The sequence below is a fragment of the Carcharhinus amblyrhynchos genome, chromosome 5 (assembly GCF_965287045.1).
Source record: "Carcharhinus amblyrhynchos chromosome 5, sCarAmb.v2.hapA, whole genome shotgun sequence".
Classification (NCBI taxonomy): domain Eukaryota; kingdom Metazoa; phylum Chordata; class Chondrichthyes; order Carcharhiniformes; family Carcharhinidae; genus Carcharhinus; species Carcharhinus amblyrhynchos.
Window position 1 is genome coordinate 107,575,988 of NC_137328.1, and position 24,362 is coordinate 107,600,349.

The following is a 24,362-nucleotide window of genomic DNA, read 5'->3' on the forward strand; positions in this document are numbered from 1 at the left end:
TATAAAACAGAAATGTAGAGGAATTGCGTCACTTAAAGGGTCGCAATTCTGTGGAATTCTCTACCCCAGAGCACAGTGGATGCTGAAACACTGAACAAATTTGAGCAGATAGATAGGTTTTTAATTAGTAACCGATGAAGGATAATTGAGAGTGGACAAGAGGTAGAGATGAGGCCCAGATGAGATCAGCCATGATTTAAAAAAAAACACTGGTTATTTCTCTTGTTTAAACCCTGACAGGAGAATGTAACTCTAGTCAATTATGGTGTTGTGGTAATATTGCTGGATTAGTAGTTCACCTGGGCAAATGTTCTGGGAACATGGGCTCAAATCCCACCAAGACAACTGCTGGAATTTAAATTAAAATAGTAAAAATGGAACTAAAAGCAAGCCATTCAGTTCAAGGACTATTAGGGATGAACAACAATTACTGTCCCATGAAAGAATGAAAAATAAGTTTGCTTAAGCATCTCTCATTATAAATGTGGACAAAGGAATTTATATTTGGGTGGAACAAAAATATCACAATAGAAAGATTTTTCAGATAAGATACAACATTATTACACTTTGTAGGATATCAGCTGTGTGTGTGTTTTTTCTTTAAGAAGACAAAAATCCCAAAATGTTAGAGAAACATGTTATTTAATGGCTTTAAAGTAAATAACACAATCCCAAAGGGGAGATCCACACAAGCTACAATACAACAGAAACACATTTCACACAAAGGGACTTTTAAATTAGGAACATTTAAAAAAAAATCCCTGTTTACAGTTCAAGTTATTGTACTAAGCAATGACAACTAAACACATTATTTTACAATATAATACACTTACAAAAACAAGCTTGTTATAATGTGCTATAACATAATCCAGTAACGTTAGGGAAGACATTCCATGAACCAAAATTTGGTAAGAAATTGTTTTACAATATATAAACACATCCATCTGGGTGACTTAACAGCACCCAGACAGACACATTTTTAAAAAAACGCTTGTTATTTTTAATTCAGTGCAAACATATTTATACAAGGCAGTCTTGGCTGCTCTACTCCCTTCTGCTTGAAGAAAAAAGCTGTTTGCGTTTGTAGTTATTAAGTTCAGAACAATTCATTCATTCACGAGAAAAAGCAATCTTTATTTCCTTTGAATTTAGTTTTTTTTTGAAAATAGACCAGCTTTTGATGCCAGCTTCTCATTAAAGATATTCAATTCTTGTACTGCTTTGACACGTTTCAAAACAAGACACCAATTTCAATGAGTATTATCAGGAAAGTTAGTTTGGAAACCACGCTTCAAGGAGTTAAAGCACCAGCATAAAATTCAGAAGCAATTGTCTGGTGAAAGCTCATTTATGAGATGGTAACAGAGATAGAAAGAGAAAGAGAGGGAGGGGGCGGGAAGTGCGGGGGTGGGGAGAGTAGGAGGTCACAGAGCTAGAAAATCATGCTACATTGGGGTTTCTGCTACCATTTCATAAAAGCTATGGAGGTAGTTATGTGCAACATGAACATCTTAACTACAGTGAAAAAAAAATGTTTGTTTACATACATTGAAGGCCATTTCAGATCTATCACTGCCGTATAAGGATAGGAGGGAGAATTTTCCCACCCCGCCCGCCACAGGAATCATAGCAGATGGGTGGGGGGAGGGGACGGACCACACAAAGGTCTGTTGACTTTGGGCAGGACTTTTTTCAGGTTTTGGGGTGAGCGCGACGGGAAAATCCCTCCCAAAGTGTCTCATCTGCAAAGTTTTATTAAGCTCCTGTTGTAGCTGTAACAGATCAGGCACACTTATTAGTATATATACATTTTAAATTTTTTTTTAAATTGCCTATTTTGCAGGGTCATATTTAAATAGTTTAAAAACAGATGTTTTTAAATATGGTCATCCTTTTCATTTGAACCAAATTAGACAGAAGGTAGCCAAAACCAGTACTATCCCAGTACTCTAACTACATGAATGTCTTCATGCCTGGTATGTATGTTCCAAGTATCACAGATATAACAGGACTTTGGTGCAGAAGGAATAACTGCATTTTTCCAAATCGTGGTTATGAAAAATCGAAAGATTCTTTTATAAAGATCTCTCACCTGTTGCGGGACAAGGCTCAACAGAAAAGAAAACAAAACCCAACCCAGTTCTGCAGGGTGACACAAAACTAAAAAAGGACCAGCTTGAAGTTGAGATTCCCACCAATCTGCAAAACTGCAGTCTCATCGGAAGTTCGAGTGTAACAAAAACCACTGATATGAGGTCATTTAAATATTTTACTGGCATCACAGAACACAAAGGCAGTAATGGGCATAAAGATCACATTTAAATGTAAAAAATGGATGGGGCACTGTGCCAGACTTGATGATAACAGCAAACACAAAATCTGACTGCACGTGCCACCGTACGTAACAAAAAGGCCTCTCGTACCTTTTTGTCCGTAACATAATGTGGCATCATGCACTTGAACACTTCAGAATGGTTTTAATATGTATTCATTGATAATACATGACAATAAAGTCTATAATAAGACTATAATCCAGGAGTGCTAAGCTTCCACCTATAAAGCTTCCACCTATATATACACTACACTACAGTACGGAAAATAATTAGGATAGGTAGGATGGAGCGAATAGTGGCAACGTATGAACGGGACTCAGGCGAGGTGCAAGTTGCTCAAATTTTGACTCTTGCAGTGACTGAAATGCCTCAATTGTACTGTTTAGTAACTCTCTTTGTACATGCAAAAAATATTTTTTTTCTTAAATCTGGACAGCTGCTTATTTAACAGCATTTTCTCTGAAGCATATTTATTTGTACAAGAAAACAATGCACATCAAATTCACATATTATATTGATATAAGATTGACCACAACTGTAAAACTTGTAGCAACTTTATTGTTTTGCTATAGGGTTTGCTTTCAACACCTTCAATATTTATTTATATGTACAGTAACGTGTGATGTATAATCTTGTACAATAAAAAAAGTCAGACATTATTTTACTTTTTAATAGTGCAACATATATCTGTTGGTACCACATAACTTTTAAACAATTCTTATTGGAAATAACTGACCATAGACTTGAAGATAGCATCTTCAGTGTTTAAGACTGCCACATATGTGCTCGTCCAGATTTAACACATGCACTGCTTTCGCAAAATCACTCGGGAGTTATTTTGCTGGCTTGATAATGCTCTAGAGAAGATTATTTCTAAACAGGAGGTTTTCATAGAAATATCATCAAGAAACCAAAGTCATGAAGTGCAAACGAGTTTGTGCTTTTATTTTCTTCTTTATCAAAACCACAATGGACGATTCATGCAGTGTGATGCAGGCGAATGCCACGCAGCAAAAAGCTGCATTACCCACTCAATACCTAAAGGATGAAGAAGTAAAATTAATAAGTACTCATGGAAAAAAAAAGCTCCAAGTCATAAGAAATGGCTTCTATATTTAGTTTGCACCTCCTTTCTTAATGTAAGAGCATGCCTGGTGGTGTTTCAAATGACAGTTGAGGTGCAGGTGTGTGGACTGCCGAGGGTGTGACACAGAATCTGCCGCTGACAGCTACTACTGTTTGCTCAAACACTGGTAACGGAGGCTAGACACTTCATGGGCTTCTGCAGTTTTTCGGGTTCACTTGGTGCAGGATCGGCAGTTGCTCGGAAACTGAATGCTGACGTGCCTCCATGTCCCGGGCTAACAGCGGGGTTCTGACGCCTGTTGCTTTCTACTATGCTTGAAGTGTTAGAGGCCAGACTTTCACGAGTACTGAAAGACACCATGGATGGAAAAACATTAACGCTTCCAAACACTAATGCCAAAACATTTCATCCTTCACAACTTTTGGCCTAATTGGGTAACAGAACACAAAGAGGCCAGAAGCATTGTTAGTGTAGGAAATATAAGTAGCAATGAATTGTAATAAATGTTGCTCTTCTGGGAGTTTGGGGAAGGTGGCGGGAGAGGTGGCGGCACATACTTGGGACAATTGCACTTACAGAGATTTTGGCATTACATCTGAACGGATAACATCAGAATTTGACACTATTACTTGGTGCAATGAAAGCGCCCAGTACTGTACTGCAACCCTTCATCAATGCATGCACATTTTTCACAGATGGTGCATCTTTCACAATTCTACTTACTTATTCATACATTATAACAATTGTACTTGTTAATAATATAAAAATACAACATTTAAACTTCTCAAATTCCAACCTTTGCTGAAATATTAACACTGATCTTTTTGTAAAAAAAACAATCTAAACTAACAGCGGTCCAGGAGAAACAAGAAGCTACGCAGTAATTTCAGGCAATCGGTCAGACCGAAAGAGAGAACTCATCAGTGATATAAAATCTATTGCATATGCACTGTCTTGGTTCCGTCCTGTTGCACATTTTAGTGATGTAGGACCAGGTGATACAGTGGGTTTGAACTGTCTTTTCACTGACCTGGGGTAATTCTAGGGGATTTTCACAGTAACTTCATTGCAGTGTTAATGTAAGCCTACTTGTGACACTAATAAATAAACCTAAATCTAAATTCCAGCTCATATTGGCAGGCTGAGAAGTATTTTTTTCTCTTTCTATTGTATGCAAATACCCAAATGAGTAGAATCTTTGATCAGATGATGTTGCACATGTATTCAAAGCGTAAAGTAGTTTACGCTAAATAGGGAGTCTCACTCAGGCGATCCACGAAAATTATGGCTGGGATTCTCCGCTCTTGTACCATTGACAGCGAGAATGGAGAATTTGGCACTCAGCCACATCTCCATTCACAGCAGTGGGACTGGAGAATCCCAGCGGTGGACAGGGACAGAGAATCCTGGCCAATGTATAGTTAATTTTCCAATACTGTCAGATTATGCTATCCAAGAATCTTCAATTAAAAAACATTTTAAAAAGCTTGCTGTTGCTTTAGCATGAAAAATTCATGTCAAATTACTGGACAATATGGCTTGTTGGATGTTAAACTAATAGTCAGTGTGTTTTTGTTGTGATGTACCAGTGTTTTCTGGGCGACACAATGGTTAGCACTGCTGCCTCTCAGCACCAGGGACCCGGGTTTGATTCCTGGCTTGGGTCACTGTCTGTGCGGAGTTTGCACGTTTTCTCCCAGCCTATGTGAGTTTCCTCCGGGTGCTCTGGTTTCCTCCCAGTCTGAAAGATGTGCTGGTTAGGTGCATTGGCCATGCTAAATTCTCCCTCAGTGTACCCAAATAGGTGCCGGTGAGTAGTGACTGGAGGGATTTTCACAGTAATTTCATTGCAGTGTTAATGTGAGCCTACTTTTGTTTTAAGATAGCTATGGAGAATAATAGGTCTGGCCCAAAAGTTAAAATTCTAAATTGGGCCAAGGCCAATTTTGATGGTATCAGGCAGGAACTATCAAAAGTTAATTGGGGGAGTCTGTGGGAAGATAAAGAGATGTCTATCAAATACCTCTGCTGGGAGACCACAATTTCCTCCCTAGCCTCCCACAGTGTTGGGATACACTTCATCAGGTCCTGGGGATTTATCTATCTTGATGCACTTTAAGACTTCCAGCACCTCCTTCTCTGCCACATGTACACTCCTCAAGGCATCACTACTTATGTCCCCAAGTTCCCTAACATCCATGCTTTTCTCGATAGTAAATACTGATGAGAAATATTAATTTAGAATCTCACCCATCTCTTGTGGATCTGCAAATAAGAGGCTTTTCTAAGTGTATTAAGCAGGGTTCAGAATAAGCACATTCCTCTTAGAATGAAAGGCAAGGCTGATAGATGTAGGGAACCTGGATGACTTAGGATATTGAGGCCCTGGTCAAGAAGAAGAAGGAAGCACATGACAAGCATAGGCAGCTGGGATAAGTGAATCCCTTGAAGGGTATTGGGGTTGTAGGAGTAGAGTTCAGAGAGAAATCAGGAGGGCAAAAAGGGGACACGAGATTCTTTTGGCAGATAATGCAAAGGAGAATCCAAAGAGCTTCTACAAATACATAAAAAGCAAAAGAATAACTAGAGAAAGAGAGTAGGAATCCACAAGAGATGGGTGAGATACTAAATGAATATTTCTCAACAGTACTTACTGTTGAGAAATGCATGGATGTTAGTGAACTTGGGGACATAAGTAGTGATGCCTTGAGAAGTGTACATGTAGCAGAGAAGGAGGTGCTGGAAGTCTTGAAGTGCGTCAAGATAGATAAATCCCCAGAACCTGATGAAGTGTATCCCAATATTGTCGGAGGCTAGGGAGGAAATTGCGGGTCTCCTAGCAGAGATATTTGAATCATTAATAGTCACAGGTGAGGTGCCTGAAGACTGGAGCGTGGCAAATGTTGTACCTTTGTTTAAAAATGGCTGCAGGGAAAAATCTGCGAACTACAGGCTGGTGAGCCTCACATTTGTGGTGGGTAAGTTGTTGGAAGGCATTTTGAGAGACAGGATCTACAGGCATTTTGAGAAGCAAAGACTGATAAGGGACAGTCAGTATGGCTTTGTGAATGGAAAATCATGTCTCAGAAATTTGATTGAATTTTTTGAAGGGATAACCAAGAAGGTAGATGAGGCCACTGCAGTTGATGTTGTCTTCACGGACTTTAGCAAGGCCTTTGACAGGGTACAGCACGGTAGGTTATTGCACAAGGTTAAATCTCACAGGATCCAGGGTAAGGTAGCTAAATGGATACAAAACAGGCTTGACAACAGAATGTGGAGATGCCGGCGTTGGACTGGGGTAAACACGGCAAGAAGTCTCACAACACAACCTGTTGAACTTTAACCTGGTATTGTTGACGACAGAAGCCAGAGGATGGCTGTCGAGGGTTGTTTTTCAAACTGGAGACCTGTGATCAGCGTTGTGCCTCGGGGATCAGTGCTGGGTCCACTGTTATTTGTCATTTATATTAATAATTTGCATGAAATATAGGAGGCATAGTTAGTAAGTTTGTGGATGATACCAAGATTGGTAGCATAGTAGACAGTGAAGAAAGTTATCTTGGATTGCAACGGGATCTTGATCAATTGGGCCAGTGGGCTGATGAATGGCAGGTGGAGTTTAATTTAGACAAATGCGAGCTGATGAATTTAGGTAGATTGAACCAGGGCAGGACTTACTCAGTTAATGGTAGGACTTTGGGAAGAGTTACAGGACAAAGAGATCTACGGGTACAGGTTCTTGAAAGTGCAGTCACAGGTGGACAGAGTGGTGAAGGTGGATTCAGCATGCTTGGTTTCATTGGTCAGACATTGAATGCAGGAGTTGGGGTGTCTTGTTGAAGTTATACAAGACATTGGTAAGGCCACACTTGGAATACTGTGCTCAGTTCTGGTCATCCTATTATAGAAAGGATATTATTAAACTAGAAGAAGTACAGAAAAGATTTACTAGGATGCTACCAGGACTTGATGGTTTGAGTTATAAGGAGAGGCTGGATAGACTGGGACTTTTTTCTCTGGAGCGTAGGAGACTGAGGGGGGATCTTATAGAGGTCTATAAAATAATGAAAAGCATAAATCAGCTAGAAAGTCAGTATCTTTTCCCAAAGGTAGGGGAGTCTAAAACTAGAGGGCATAGATTTAAGGTGAGAGGGGAGAGATACAAAAATGTCCAGAGGGGTAGTTTTTGCACCCAATGGGTGGTGAGCGTCTGGAATAAGCTGCCAGAGGTAGTAGTAGAGGTGGGTACAATTTTGTCTTTTAAAAAGCATTTAGATATTTACATGGGTAAGATGGGTATGGAGGGATACGGGCCAAACACGGGCAACTGGGACTAGCTTAGGGGTTTAAAAAAAAGGGTGGCATGGACAGGTTCTTTCCATGCTGTAAACCTCTATGAATCCATGACTTTATTTGTGACACTAATAAATAAATGTGAACTGTTTTTTCTAATACTGTCCACATTGTATTTTCTAATTCTTTCATTTCAGGAGGGATCATGTTCTAACTCTGGTCCAGGCAGGGGGTAATGATTGCTGAACTCACATTGCAACTTTGGGAATGAACTGCCCTTCAGTTTCCAATTATTATTTTAAATGATGAGTACAGTCATGTCTTATTTCTTGACAAGACTGCAAAGTCAGAACATTATCTCCAAGGGTCTTTCGCTGTGAGGGTGTATCTTTTGGTTTATAAAGCACCCAATATGCTCAAAAGCATACACAAAGTCATGAAATGTATTGCTATGGTAACCTACATTTTATGCAAGACCAAAACAAGCAATTCTTCATTCTTAATTCTAAGATTAACATGTTTTACAGTGAGGCCGTTGTGTTAGCTACTTTGAAGTTTAGTACCATGAAATAATCTGTCACAAAACCAAAAACTTAAACAAGAATCTCAAATGGATGATTGTGTTGGATTTACCATTTGCTTGCTTACCGTGGAGAATTAAATCCACTGTCTACTGTTATACTGCTGCTGTCCATACTATCTAGTCGAGCAGAATGCAAAGCTTTCTGGCTGGCACTATTGTCACTTTCCTTTGGGCTCAGGAGAGTTAGGTTCTTCTCAAATTTTCTCTGGAGATTTTTCTCTTTCTCTCGTTCTAGCAACCACTGCACAGTACCACCATCGTCACGGCTTTTGCCCTCCTCCTGGTTCTTGTTGGTCCCCTCTTCGGAGTCATCATCAGACACATTATAATAGTCAAAGGAATTCTCCTGATGTCCCGTTTCTTCTCCGTGCCCCGGTAGAACAGGCAATGATTGTGCCACACTTGTTAGGCCAACAAGGCTCTCACAGTTGTTGTGAAGCACTTCCGAAGGTTTATTGTGTTGCGATTCATATAAAGGGGGTTCCTGATAACTATTCTCCATGTGATTTACAGTCTGAGTTTCAGACTGTGATTTAAACACTTGTCCATTTGGCAACGATAGCGTGGATGCCTGTCCAGCTACAGGCAAACTAATGCTGTTCATTTCTATCTTTTCAGGGTAATGCTTCTGCTGCAGTGACAATTGTTCAAGTTGTCCATTCACATTTTCTTCAATAGGTGGGTGTTTCAAGAATCTATCCAAAGGGGACAGCTTCTTAATGCCGTCCGACAAGGTCAAAGTATCATAATCTTTGAACAAACATTCATCATTACGTTTAGCTGATGGAGAAGAAGCAGTCTGAATAGTCTCCTTGGATGCATTACATTGAAAGTAATCATCAGCTTTTGTTCCAGCACCACAATTGGGTTCATTGTATTTGGGCAAACTATCTCCAGCTGTAGTGTGTTCCAGTGGGTTGCAGGCATCACTAACACCTGCTGGATTGTCAATATCAACACATTCTGGTATGCTTGGCTCAGTAATATGATTGGAATGTGATGACAATCCCGTTCTGTGATGACCGAGCAATTTGGAAGAACGTAATTTGTCATTGTTTGAGTGGCTTTCATCCATACTGCATCCTTGCGTCTCTTCCGCTGTGCCTGACAAAGCAGTGCCGAGAGGCCTATTCGAATTATCCATCGATCTGGACCTCTCCTTGGCTTTGCTGGTCCTATCGTTTCTTGATTTTCTGTCTTGAGTATGGCTGTGGCTCCGATGAACCTTTGACTGTAAACTTTCCCTCGAATGTTCGTGAAATCGACTCTCCATCCTGCGCTTGTAAAGATCACCCGACACATCCCACTCTGGGGTCACCGGGAAATGAGATTCAACCATGTTCATTTTATCGTATGTAAGAAAGCCATTGTCACCCTTTATTTCCACAGTGGTACTCTTATCACACGGGGATCTGGTAATTGGATCGTAAAGCTCATACTCTCTGGATTCTGCCACATCCAAATGGGTTTCTTCTGACTGCTCTCCCTTCGGAACCCTAGACTTGCTATGAGATCGTGGTTTACCGTGGGACTTCTTGTGACTTCGACTCTTTTTGCTCTTGCCACTGTGCTGAGCGGAGGAGCCTGGCTTATTCCTATGAGCCTTATCTTCTTCAAGTTTTTTCATTAGCGCCGTGTGCTTCATGACATTTTCCACTGTCAAGTCTGGATTGATACGTTTGATTATCTCCTGTTCTACCTCCCTCGGTATAGAGGTTGGGTTATCCTCATCGCGCAGAGGCCATTCCTCAGGTGGAAACTGGGCTGAAAAATTCACCAGCTGTTTCGATTTGTCCTTTTTAAAGCTCAACCTGAACAATTTCAAACCAAATTTTTTGGACTGCTTTTCCCCGTCCTTGGCTTTTGGCAATGTCTCAGTCTTATAGGAACAGTTAACAGTGCTCCTACTTTTCTCCGTCTGTGTTACTGGCATCTGGCTGAAAGAAGGAGGGCAATAGGAGTCTTTACATTCCTTGATTGATTTTTTCTGAAGAGTGGACGAGTGGTTGTGGAATTCCTCTCTAAAGCAGTTGCAAGAATCACAGTGGTTTCTGTGGTGGGCTCTGTCTCTGAGGCAGCCAGAGTTGGACGGGGTTATTGTCCCTGGTTGTGGTGAAGTACATCGAGACCGGTCAGGTATCCTTTCATCCAGATGGTACCATTTGCTATTTGTTCTGATGAGAGAAGGGGTAATAAAGTAAGTCTGTGGCGTTACAATGAAATATCCGTCAGGAGTTGGGTAAATTTTCCGCTCTCTTACGAGCATGTTCAATGTATGGCGAAGAATTTCTTGACTGGGCGTGGGGACACCTATAAAAACAAAGGAAAAAAGTTATGATAAGATGAATTACTACTATCCTCCGCGGAAGTTCACCTCGGTTACCCTGACAGCAGTTTACATCCTACCCCCCCCATACGTGAGGACCGCACTGGACAGAACATACACTACCACAAATAGCTTCAAGACGAAACATCCCGAGGCTTTGGCCGGGCATTTCAGTCAGGCCAAGCTCCAGAGCATACTACCAAGATACCACCAACATGTCTCTTGTTCCACCAAAGGCCCAAACAGTCTAGACCACGGCTACATAAAAATCAAACTTACCTACCACTCTATCGCCCACCTACACTTTGGTAAATCAGAACACAATGCTACGCTCCTGCTCCCGGCTTACAAGCAAAAACTGAAGTTGGAGAATCTGTCAAAGAAAGTCATGCAATATTGGTCCGAGGCATCGGATGGCCTTTAACAAGACTGCTGAGAATCAGTGGACTGGTCAGTACTTAAAAACTCTGTGACCAGCCTGTATAAAATTATGAAGGGCATAAATAGGGTGAACAGCTTTTTCCCAGGTTGGAGGTGACGAACACAAGGGGTCACAAGTTCAAGGTGAGGGGGGCAAGGTTCAACACAGATGTCAGGGGGACGTATTTTACACAGAGGGTAGCGGGGGCCTGGAATGCACTGCCAAGCAAGGTGGTTGAGGCGGACACGCTGGGATCATTTAAGACTTATCTGGATAGCCACATGAACAGACTAGGAATTGAGGGATACAAACGAATGGTCTAGTTGGGCTCATGAATGGCGCAGGCTTGGAGGGCCAAAGGGCCTGTTCCTGGGCTGAATTGTTCTTTGTTGTTCTCTTTGTTCTTGTTGAATGAGTACGCCACTACAGTAACTGAGTTCATTAGTAAGTGTGCAGATGACTGTGTGCCAAAGAATCAAATCCGTGTGTTTCCCAACTGGAAAACATGGATGAACAGGGATATCCGCTGCCTACTGAAGTCCAGGTCTGAGGCCTTCAAATCAGGCAGCCCTGACCTACACAAAAAGTCAGCTACGATCTAAGGAGATCCATCGAAGATACCAAAAGACAGTACTATACAAAGCTAAAATCCCAGGCTAGCCACACGGATTCCCGCCGACTATGGCAAGGTTATGACAGGCTACAAGATGAAGGCATGTAAAACTGCCGGCACCAATGCACCCATCCCTAATAAGCTCAACGTTTTGAGCAAGAGGTCAGTGAGAGCACATCCTCTATCCAGAGGTGCCGGACAAACTTGTTTCTGAGGTCACTACTGCAGACATCAGAGCAGCTTCCCAAAAGTCAACCCACGGAAAGTGACTGGCCTGGATGGGGTAACCGGACGAGCACTCAGGTCCTGCGTGGACAAACTGGTGGGGGCATTTACAGACATCTTCAACCTCTCTTTACACCAACCTGAGGTCCCTACTTGCTTCAGGAAGATGGTCATCATCCCAGTACCAAAGAAAAGCCAGGCAGTGTGCCTTAATAACCATTGCCCGGTGGCTCTGAGATCCATCGTGATGAAGTGCTTTGAGAGGTTAGTCATGGCACAAATCAATTCCAGCCTCCCAGTCTGCCTGAATCCACTACAGTTTACCTATCGCTGCAACAGGTCCACAGCAGACGTCATCTCTCTGGCCCTACACTCAACCCTGGAACATCTAGGTAACAAACACACCTATGTCAAATTCCTATTTATAGGCTATAGCTCAGCCTTCAAAACACCATTATTCTTACAAAACCCATCCCCAAACTCTGCAGTCTGGGACTCAGCTCCTCCCTCTACAACTGGATCCTAAACCTCCTAACTCTCAGATCACAATCAGTAAGGCTAGGCAACAATACCTCCTCCACAATCATTGTCAACACCAGTGCTCCACAAGACTGCATCCTCAGTCCCTTACTATACTTCCTATACACCGATGACTGCATGGACAAATTCCCCTCCAACTTGATTTTCAAGTTTGCTGATGACACCATCGTTGTGGCTCAGATTTCAAACAATGATGAGACAGAATACAGAGAGATAGAGAACCTGGTGAACTGGTGCGGCGACAATAATCTCCTTCAATGTGAACAAAACGACTTCAGAAAGCTTGGTGGAGGACATACCTCTGTCTACATGAATGGGGACTAAGTAAAAATGGTTGAGAGCTTCAAGATTTTAGGTGTCTGGATCACCAACAAACCTGTCCTGATCCCTCGATGCCGATGCTATAGTAAAGAAAGACCACCATGCCTCTACTTTCTCAGGAGATGAAGGAAATTTGGCATGTCCGCTATGACTCTCACCAACTTCGACAGATGCACCATAGAAAGCATTTATTCTGCTTGTATCACAGCTTTGTATGGCTCCTGCTCTGCCCAAGACTGCAATAAACTAAAAGGGTCATGAATGAACCCTGGTCTATCACTCAAGCCAGCCTCAAACATTGGCACTACCTGTACTTCCACTGCCTCGGAAAAGCAGCCAGCATAATCAAAGACCCCCCACACCCTAGACATACTTTCTTCCACCTTCTTCCATTGGAAAAAAGATACAAAAGTCAGAGGTCACATGCCAATCGACCGAGGACAGCTTCTTTCCTGCTGCCATCAGGTTTTTAAATGAACCCTACCTCGCACTGAGTTGATCTTTCTCTACACTCTAGCTTTGACTGTAACACTACATTCCGCACTCTCTCCTTCTCTGTGAACAGAATGCTTTGTCTGTGTAGTGCACAAGAAACAATACTAATACATATGACAATAATAAATCAAATCAAATTAAATTTGCATCTGCATTCTAAATACGAATCAAATCTTCATAAAGCTTAGCACTGATCCTTCATATCAAATGTATTTTGATGATTAATGTCACTTTGCTTTTTTTATTCATTCATGGGACATGGGCGTCACTGGCTGGCCAGCATTTACTGCCCATCCCTCGTTGCCCAAGGGAAGTTGAGAGTCAACCATATTGCTATGGGTCTGGAGTCACATGTAAGCCAGACCAGGTAAGGACTACAGATTTCCTTCCCTAAAGGACATCAGTGAACCAGATGGGTTTTCCCAACAATCGACAGTGGTTTTATGGTCATCATTAGAATCTTAATTCCAAATTTATTTTTATTGATTTCAAATATCACCATCTGCCATGACAGGATTCGAACCCAGGTCCTCAGAACACTCCTGGTTAGGAGTGAAAGTAATAGGGTAATTGTTATGGGGGACTTTAACTTTACTAACATTGATTGGAATTGCTATAGCTCTAGCTCGTTAGAGGGGTCAGTTTTTGTTCAAAGTGTGCAGGAAGGTTTTTTGACTCAATATGTAGATAGGCCAACTAGAGGTGAGGCTATATTGGACTTGGTGCTGGGAAATGAGCCAGACCAGGTGCTAGACTTGGAAGTTGGTGTGCTTTTTGGTGATAGTGACCACAATTCGGTTACGTTCACCTTAGTGTTGGAAAGGGATAGGCATGAACCTCGGGTCAGTAGTTTTAGCTGGGGGAAGGGTAATTATGAGGCCATTAGGAGAGAATTAGGAAGCATTGGTTGGACTAGGAGACTACAGGGACTAGGAACGTCTGAAATGTGGGGTTTTTTCAAGGAGCAGCTACTGCGGGTCTGTGATAGGTATGTCCCTGTCAGGCAAGGAGGAATTGGTAGGGCTAGGGAACCGTGGTGCACAAAAAAAGTTGATTTGTTGGTTAGGAAGAAGAAGGAGGCTTATGTTCGGATGAGGCTTGAGGGCTCGGGTAGTGCAGTAGAAAGCTTTAGATTGGCTAGGAGGGAGTTGAAGAGGGAGTTAAGAAGGGCTAGAAGAGGGCATGAGATGACTTTGGCTGATAGGATTAAGGAGAATCCTAAGGCGTTCTATAGGTATGTCAAGAACAGAAGGTTGGTTAGGGCAAGATTAGGGCCAGTTACAGACAGTAGGGGGAAGTTGTGTGTGGAACCGGAAGAGATTGGAGAGGCATTGAACCATTATTTCTCTTCGGTGTTCACGCAGGACGATATGAATGTAGCTGAGGAGGTCACTGGGGTGAAGGGGTGTAAAATAGAAAGTATTGCAGTTGATACAGAGGATGTGTTGGATATTCTAGAAGGGTTGAAAATAGATAAGTCCCCTGGTCCAGACGGGATTTACCCTAGGATTCTATGGGAGGCAAGAGAGGTGATTGCAGAGCCACTGGCTCTGATCTTCAGGTCGTCGTTGGTCTCTGGTATAGTACCGGAAGATTGGAGGACAGCGAATGTTGTCCCATTGTTTAAGAAGGGGAACAGAGACTTCCCTGGGAATTATAGACCAGTGAGTCTTACTTCTGTAGTGGGCAAGGTTTTAGAAAGAATTATTAGGGATAGGATTTATAGTTATTTGGAGAGTAATGAATTGATTAGAGATAGTCAGCATGGTTTTGTAGCGGGAAGGTCGTGCCTTACTAACCTTATTGAGTTCTTTGAGAAGGTGACCAAAGAGGTGGATAGGGGTAAGGCAGTAGACGTGGTATATATGGATTTTAGTAAGGCGTTTGATAAGGTTCACCATGGTATGCTTCTGCAGAAAATGCAGATGTATGGGATTGGTGGTAATTTAGGTACTTGGATCAGGAATTGGTTAGCAGATAGGAGACAGAGGGTGGTGGTTGATGGTAATTATTCATCATGGAGTTCGGTTACAAGTGGTGTGCCTCAGGGATCTGTTTTGGGGCCACTGCTGTTTGTAATCTTTATTAATGATCTGGATGAGGGTATAGTTGGGTGGATTAGTAAGTTTGCTGATGACACCAAAGTCGGAGGTGTGGTAGATTGTGAGGAAGGGTGTCGAAGTTTGCAGGGTGACTTGGACAGGTTGCAGAGCTGGGCCGCGAGGTGGCGGATGGAGTTTAATGCGGAGAAGTGTGAGGTAATCCATTTCGGTAGGAATAACAGATGTGTTGAGTATAGGGCTAACGGGAGGACTTTGAATAGAGTGGAGGAGCAGAGGGATCTAGGTGTATGTGTACATAGATCCCTGAAAGTTGGGAATCAAGTAGATAAGGTTGTTAAGAAGGCGTACGGTGTCTTGGCGTTTATTGGTAGGGGGATTGAATTTAGGAGTCGCAGCGTCATGTTGCAACTGTACACAACTCTGGTGCGGCCGCACTTGGAGTACTGTGTGCAGTTCTGGTCCCCACATTACAGGAAGGATGTGGAGGCTTTGGAGAGGGTGCAGAGGAGGTTTACCAGGATGTTGCCTGGTATGCAGGGGAGGTCCTATGAGGAGAGACTGAGGGATTTGGGGTTGTTTTCACTGGAAAGAAGGCAGCTAAGAGGGGATCTTATAGAAACATATAAGATGATTAGAGGTTTAGATAGGGTGGATGGTGATAGCCTGTTTCCTCGGATGGAGAAAGCTAGCACGAGGGGGCATGGCTTTAAATTAAGGGGGGGTAGTTATAGGACGGATGTCAGGGGCAGGTTCTTTACCCAGAGGGTGGTGAGGGACTGGAATGCCCTGCCTGCTGCAGTTGTAAATGCGCCTAGTTTGGGGGCGTTTAAGAGATTGGTGGATAGGTTTATGGACGAAAAGGGATTGGTTTAGATTAGTGGGTCAATGTTTTTTTTTAAAAATAGGACTGGTCGGCGCAACATTGTGGGCCGAAGGGCCTGTTCCGCGCTGTAATGTTCTATGTTCTATGTTCTATTAGCTGAGTTTCTGGATTAATAGTCTAGCGATAATACCACTCGGCCATCGTCTCCCCATACTTGTATAACAAATGCAATTGTTCAGTACAAAAGTTTCATCAGATTCATTAATAATTAGAGAACAATTAGGGAATGCTGGCTTGGTAAAACAGCAGCTCCTGCTTGCACTATATTTCCAAGAATAAAGTTTAAATCCCTGCAATGCTTGTGCCTGGTGGTAGAAATGCTAACTATGTAGAAAATGAGTTACTTTATTTTTCAGTCAGGCCATTGGGATGCTGCAGCACAGTCAAAGAAGGACACACCATCTGCCCTGCCTTGGGGTGAGACTTCCTGCTGAATGGGCTACAATATGGTGCAAAATGATGATTTGAAAACATAGAAATATTCGTATTCAGTGTTGCCCTCCATTTGCAGGAATTATATGTTGTTAGCGAAGTTTTGCTGAGTAAAGATCAAAATAGGAAGAATTTTAAGCTTAAGTTTATTTAATTTTATTGATTAGAGTCACAGCAGGCTTACATTAACACTGCAATGAAGTTACTGTGAAAATCCCCGAATTGCCACACTCTGGCGCCTGTTCAGGTCAATGTACCTAACTAGGATGTCTTTCAGACTGTGGGAGGAAACCAAAGCACCCAGAGGAAACCCACACAGACACAGGGAGAACTTACAGACGCTGCACAGATGGTGACCCAAGCTGGGAATTGAATCCAGGTCCTTGAATCTGTGAGGCAGCAGTGTTAACCATTGTGCCACTGTGCTGCCCCATGTTTCAGTGAGCCAATATTAAAAAACATTTTTGATAAGAGCGGCATGAGAATTGATTTCAAAACAAAAAAACATTCAGTCAATTGGTACCCTTTTTATGATTTTTTTAATGGGATGTGGGCATCACTGGTTAGGCCAGTATTTATTGTCCATCCTTAGTTGCCCTTGAGAATGTTGTGGTGAGCTGCCTTCATGAACTGCTGCAGTCTCTGAGGTGTAGGCACACCTACACGGTTTCATTAAGGGGAAGTCGTGTCTGACGAATTTATTGGAGTTCTATGAGGATGTGTCTAGGGCGGTGGATAGAGGAGAGCCGGTGGATGTGGTCTTTCTTGATTTTCAGAAGGCGTTTGACAAGGTGCCTCACAAGAGGTTATTGCAGAAGGTCAGGGGGCATGGAGTTGGGGGTAGGGTGTTAGCATGGATAGAGGATTGGTTGTCAAATAGGAGGCAGAGAGTGGGGGTCAACGGGTGCTATTCGGATTGGCGGTTGGTGACTAGTGGAGTGTCCCAGGGGTCGGTGCTGGGGCCTCGGCTATTTACCATTTATATAGATGATCCGGAGGAGGGAACCGAGTGTATGGTGTCAAAATTTGCTGATGACACCAAGATTGGTGGAACGGCAAATTGTGCGGCGGGTGTGGAGAGTCTGCAGAAGGATCTAGATAGGCTGGGCGAATGGGCCAGGAAATGGCAAATGGAATTTAATGTTGGCAAATGTGAGGTTGTCCACTTTGGTAGGAATAATGGTAGGAAGGACTATTACTTACGTGGCAAAAAACTGCAGCATGCGACGGTGCAGAGGGACCTCGGGGTCCTTGTGCATGAGTCGCAAAAACCCAGCTTGCAGGTGCAGCAGGTAGTCAGGAAGGTGAATGGGATGCTGGCCTTCATAGCGAGGGGGATTGAATATAAAAGTAGGGCGGTCTTGCTGCAGCTGTATAGGGCACTGGTGAGGCCGCAGCTGGAGTACTGTGTGCAGTTTTGGTCGCCGCACTTACGCAAGGATATTTTGGCCTTGGAGGGAGTGCAGAGGAGGTTTACTAGGCTGATACTGGAGTTGAGGGGGTTGAACTATGAGGAGACGCTGAATAAACTAGGCTTGTACTCGTTAGAGTTTAGAAGAATGAGGGGAGATCGTATAAGATGTTGAATGGGATGGATAGGATAGAGGTGGAGAGGCTCTTCCCGCTCAGAAAGGACAGTAGGACTAGAGGGCACAGCCTCAGGATAAAGGGGGTGCGGTTTAGAACGGAGTTGAGGAGGAACTTCTTCACTCAAAGGGTGGTGAATCTCTGGAATTCTCTGCCCGTTGAAGTGGTGGAGGCTGCCTCGCTCAATATTTTTAAGACGTGGGTGGATAGGTTTTTGATAGGCAAGGGGATTAAGGGTTATGGGAAGAGGGCGGGAATGTGGAACTGAGCCACGACAGATCAGCCATGATCTTATTGAATGGTGGGGCAGGCTTGAGGGGCTAGATGGCCTACTCCTGCTCCTATTTCTTATGTTCTTATGTTATGTTCTTATGTACAGTGCTGTTAGGGAAGCAATTCCAAGATTTTGACCCAGTGAAGAAACAGCAATGTATTTCTAATTCAGGATGGTGAGGTGGTGTTCCCAGGTACCTGCTGCTCTTGCCTTTCTAAATGGTAGTGGTTGTGGGTTTGGAAGGTGCAGCCTATTAACCTTGGTGAGTTCCTGCAGTGTATCTTGTAGATGGTACACATGGCTGCCACTGTTTGTTGATGGCGGACAGATAGAATGTATGTGGGAAGGGTAGCAATCAAGTGGGCTTCAACAACACTCAAGAAGCTTGGCATCTGATGAACCATGATGTTGTTGAACCTAGACTCATCCAGGCAAGTGGAGAGTATTCCATTACACTCCTACTTGTGCTTTGTAGAAGGTGGACAGGCTTAGGGGAGTCAAGAGGCGAGATACTCTTTCCAGGATTCCTAGCCTTTGCCCTGCACTGGTAGTCACAGTATTTATATGACTAGTCCAGTGCTAACTCCCCAGATGTCGATTGTGGTCGATTCATCAATGGTACTACCACTGAATATCAAAGAATGATGTTTAGATCCTCTCTTGTTGGAAGTGGTCATTGCCTGGCACTTGTGTGGCACGAATGTCACTTGTCATTCATTCATCAGCCCCAGCCTGAATATTGTCCAGGTCTTGCTGCGTTTGGAAACGGATTGCTTCAATATCTGAGGAGTCGCAAATGGTACTGAACATTGTGCAGTCATCAGTGAATATCTCCACTTCTGACCTTATGACAGAAAGAAGGCCATTGATGAACCAGCTGAAGATGGTTTGGCCTAGGACACTACACTGAGGAACTGGTACTGAGATGACTTACTGCAGGGATAGAAAGAGAGTTCATGATTCAGATTAATAACTTTTCACCAGAGCTCAAATAATTCGTGCATTTTGGCACAAAGTCCTTGGAAGAAATTTCCCATCAAGGAAGCTCAAAACCTTTGACTGACATTGGAGAAGGCTCTGAGCAAAGGCCAAATGTTTTATAGAAATCATAGAAACCCTACAGTGCAGAAAGAGGACATTCAGCCCACCGAGTCTGCACCAACCACAATCCCACCCAGGCTCCATCCCCACATATTACCAGCTAATCCCTCTAACCTACACAAACCGGGACACTAAGGGGCAATTTAGCATGGCCAATTAACCTAACCTGCACATCTTAGGGCCAGCTGGAAGATAAAACTGACAGAAAGTTCAGTCATCCCAAATTGCTCCGACATGTCTGCTGGCTGCCTCAGGGACTGAAAATGGGAGCAGGTTAAAGAGTGGTGTACGCGGTCCAGGGAAACTGAAAGAGAGCAAGAAAAAAGGCAAATATAAACAAATATGGATGGATTGAGGATGGGGGATGGGAGATGGGCAGTGGTAGGAGGTTGCTGTAATGGGTTACTGACTAAATGCACCCGGGATGGGTGGAATTTCCTTTGCACACTAATAAAGGAATTCTGTGAGGTTAGTCTACCAGCCTGGACAAGAAATGCAGATGCAGCCTTAGAGTTGACCTCCAACCATTGCTCATGCTCGCACCATGAGTGCTGCCTTGGAATACAATCCTTGCTATGTAGCAAAATGACGAATGCGTTTATAAAGAATGCATGTATGTTTTAATTAAACACGGTGCAAAACCTTACCCTATTCTCCCTCCCCAGTGGGGTGCTGATTCACGCAGATTAACAAGGTTCGTTTTAAATTCTAAGGTCTCTGCTGAGTTAGCTGATCCCATCCAGGAGAGAGCTGTAGTAATTACAACTGGACATAGTGGATCTAGGTTTAGGGAGAGACATGTTAAAAAGGAACTCAGACAGAGCTCTCACTCTTAAATACTATCCGTAAAACGAGTGTAAATGAGCCAGGGTTGGGGAAAGCTCAGGCGGTATCAGTGCTCTCCCAGAAGTCATCCCTGAAGAGTCATATGTCAAGAATATGTGTGGGTTAGGTTGATTGGCCGTGCTAAATTGTCTTAAATTGCGTAGGTTAGAGTGATTAGTGGGGTAAATACGTGGGGTGATGGGGATAGGGCCTAGTGGGCTTATTGTCGGTGCAGACTCAATGGGCCGAATGGCCTCCTGCGCACAGTCAGGATTCTATGATTCCAATATTGACTTTGGTAAGCAATCAGGGATCATCCGTATCTAGGTGACTGAACAAGCATTAGTCATAACCCTCGCTAGAAACTGCAAACAAAAATTTCAATGTTAGCTTTATTAAAACTAAGAAAAAGGCCAGGATTTTACAATCCCACCATGACGGGAATTGCCACGGGGGATGCAGCAGGTCAGCCAAAGTTCCACTGACTTTTGGCAAGTGGTGGGCGGGTCTGGAGAATCCCACCCAAAGTTTCTGGCAATGAGTTTTCCCCAGTGTCGGGAGTGAACTGCACACGTTTAAAATGCAAAATATCACGTTATAGGCTGGGAGAATTCTTACCTCTCAGTAAAAAGTTGAGAGTTCAAGTCCCAGGTCAGAGACTTTAGCACATAATCCAGCTGGCACTTCAGCGCAGTACTGAAGGAGTGCTGCACTGTCGAGGGTTGCTGTCTTTCAAGTGAGGTGTGAGACTGAGGCTCTGCCTGTCCTCTCAAGTGGACACAGATCTTATGGTTGCAAACCATACTGGCCTCATCTTTCAACCAACAATCACTAAAACAGAATGTCTGTCATTATCTTATTGTTTGTGGGGTGTGTCTGTAAAATTGGCTGTCAGGTTCCCTATACTGCAATGGCCATTACATTTCAAAAAATATTTAGCTGGATCATAATGCACTTTCAGAAATCTTGAAATTGTGAAAGGTGCTATATAAATTAAAGTTTTACTTCTTACATCCAAGCGCGCAGCCTCGCTCTCTGCAGCCGCTGCTGATATGCTTTGCATCGTAGATGTGTCACTGGTAATACTAACACTACTCCACCAAAGACAGCACTGTAATGTGAATGCAGCCATGTGCGCTGGGGCAGATATTTGCTCCTGCTGCTTGAACAGCAATAACAAAGAACAAGAACAAAGAAAATTACAGCATAGGAACAGGTCCTCCAAACCTGCATTGACCATGCTGCCCGACTTAACTGAAACCCTCTATCCTTCCAGGGACTGTATCCCTGTATTCCCAACCTCTTCATGTATTTGTCAAGACACCCCTTAAAAGTCACTACCGTATCCGCTTCTACTACCTTCCCCGGTAGCAAGTTCCAGGTACCCACCACCATGTGTATAAAAAATCTGCCTCATACATCTCCTTTAAACCTTGTCCCTCGCACTTTAAACCTGTGCCCCCCAGTAATTGACTCTTCCACTCTGGGAAAAAGCTTCTGACTATCCACTCTCCACGCCGCTCATAATCTTGTAGGCTTCTATCAGGTCGCCCCTCAACCTCCATCAACATTCCACACAGCTGACGAAGGAATAGCATTTCCGAAAGCTTGTGGGTTTACTATCAAATAAACTGGTTGGACTTAAACCTGGTGTTGTGAGACAACTTACTGTGACCTCCCCTGTAGCCAGTGAGGATACAAAGATTTCTCTCAAGGTCCCAGTAATTTCCTCCCTTGCCTCTCTCAGTATTCTGGGATATATCTCATCAGGCCCTGGGGACTTGTCTACCTTAATGTTTCTCAAGAGCCCCAATACCTCTTCCTTTTTTATCTCAACATGACTCAAACTATCTACACACCCTTTCCCAGACTCATCATCCACCAATCTTGTGCCTAGTGTTAAAATGGTCAGATCACTGTAAATTTAGTTTGTTTGATAACACTCCTCTCCAGTGCCCTGAGGTGCTTGACAACATTAAAGGTGCGAATTAAATGGACAGCATCATTTTATTGTTGCAGCAGCCATATAAATAAGAGCTTTTAAGATGCATCTGAATAATAGAATCATGTAATAGTACAGCACAAAAGCCTTCATCCTATCTTGCCACCCATTGACTCTGTCTACACTTCCCACTGCCTCAGAAAACCTGCCACCATAATTAAGGATCCCACGCACCCCAGACATACTCTCTTCCATCTTCTTCCATTGGGAAAAAGATACAAAAGTCTGAGGACATGTACCAACAGACTCAAGAATAGCTTCCTCCCCGCTGCTATCAGACTTTTGAATGGACCTATCTCACATTAAGTTGATCTTTCTCTACACTCTAACAATGGCAGCACAGACGGCATGGTAGCACAGTGGTTAGCACTGCTGCTTCATAGCGCCAGGGACCAGGCTGGGGTCACTGCTTTTGTGGAGTTTGCATGTTCTCCCCATGTCTGCATTGGTTTCCTCTGGATGCTCCGGTTTCCTCCCACATTCTGAAAGACGTGCTGGTTAGGTACATTGACCTGAACAGGCACCGGAGGGTGATGACTAGGGGAATTTCACAGTAACTTCATTGCAGTGTTAATAGGCCCGATTTTACCATTGCGTCGCACCTGAAAACGTGGTAAAGTCGGGTGTGAGGCCATTTGCGTGCATTTAAATTGAATTAATGAACTGCCTGCCCAACTTTATCAGCATTTCCCCTTTTACCACAGCGTTTGCCAATCTGGAGCCGAGCTGTAATGGAGCTGCTAAATAAAAGTCTGAATCGGGTGCTCCAGATGCTGAAGAGCGAGTTCAGTGTTCCCAACAGCTCTCTGACTCAGGTCAATGGTGGGGGAAGGAGGGAGGCGGGACAGATCATTCTCTGGTTGTGGGGTGGGGAGTGAGGCCAGATCATTGTCTGGTTGGGGGAAGAGGAGGAGGAGGCGGGTCAGATGTTCCTCTGGGGCGGGGGGGGTGGGGGTGGCGAGGGAGGGGTGAGTGAGGCCAGATCATTCTCTGGGGGAGGGGGTGGAATGAGTGAGGCCAGATTGTTGTCTGGGGAGGGGGTGGGCGTGTAAGGGATGATTGAGGCCAGGTCGTTGTCTGGCAGTGGGGGGGGGGGGTTAAGTGAGGTCAGATCGTTGTCTGGGGAGGGGGTGAGGGGATGATTGAGGCTGGATCGTTGTCTGGCAGTGGGGGGTTGGTTTGAGTGAGGCCAGATCGTTGTTTGGGGTGTGGGAGATGTGAGTGAGACCAGATTGTTGTTGGGGGAGTTGTAGAAGAGGGAGGTGGATAAGATGTATCTCTGGTGTGTGTGTGTGTATGTGTGGTGGTGGTGGTGGTGGTGGGGGGGGGGGGGGAGGGGCACAATTGCTCGCTGGTGGGGCATGGATCTCTGGTGGTGGGGGTGGGTTGTCAGATGGATCTCTGGTGGGAGCACGGGGGAGACAGGGGGGTCCAGTACCACTCTGCCAGCAATCGGTGGGGGGGGGGGGTGTCAGGGGACAGGAGTGGTGATCAGTCTGGGTAGCTGGGGGGTGGTGGATAAGGGGACAGTGATGTGTGTGGGTAGTGGGGTAGTGGATAAGGGGGACAACGATGTATGTGGGTAGTGGATAAGGGGGACAGCGATGTGTGTGGGTAGTGGATAAGGGGGACAGCGATGTGTGTGGGTAGTGGATAAGGGGGACAGCGATGTGTGTGGGTAGTGGATAAGGGGGACAGCGATGTGTGTGGGTAGTGGATAAGGGGGACAGCGATGTGTGTGGGTAGTGGATAAGGGGGACAGCGATGTGTGTGGGTAGTGGATAAAGGGGACAGCAATGTGTGTGGGTAGTGGATAAGGGGGACAGCGATGTGTGTGGGTAGTGGATAAGGGGGACAGCGATGTGTGTGGGTAGTGGATAAAGGGGACAGCAATGTGTGTGGGTAGTGGATAAGGGGGACAGCGATGTGTGTGGGTAGCAGGGTGATGGATAAGG

At 44.1% G+C, this 24,362-nt stretch overlaps 1 protein-coding gene across 7 annotated transcripts in view; it reads right to left on the minus strand.

Moving 5' to 3' along the window:
- Nucleotides 1–652: 652 nt before the first annotated feature.
- The window catches only part of LOC145343280 (storkhead-box protein 2-like), a 312,594-nt gene continuing 288,884 nt past the window's right edge, over nt 653–24,362 (minus strand). For 6 of the 7 annotated variants that reach the window (XM_080189414.1, XM_080189415.1, XM_080189417.1 and 3 more), the window contains 2 exons: nt 8,365–10,609; nt 653–3,766 (listed from right to left, as the gene is read on the minus strand). In XM_080189414.1, the coding sequence (XP_080045540.1) occupies nt 3,577–3,766; nt 8,365–10,609 (2,435 nt within the window). In that variant the 3' untranslated portion in view covers nt 653–3,576. The remainder of the gene's footprint in view (nt 3,767–8,364; nt 10,610–24,362) is intronic. The other variant, XM_080189416.1, reaches the window with a different exon arrangement.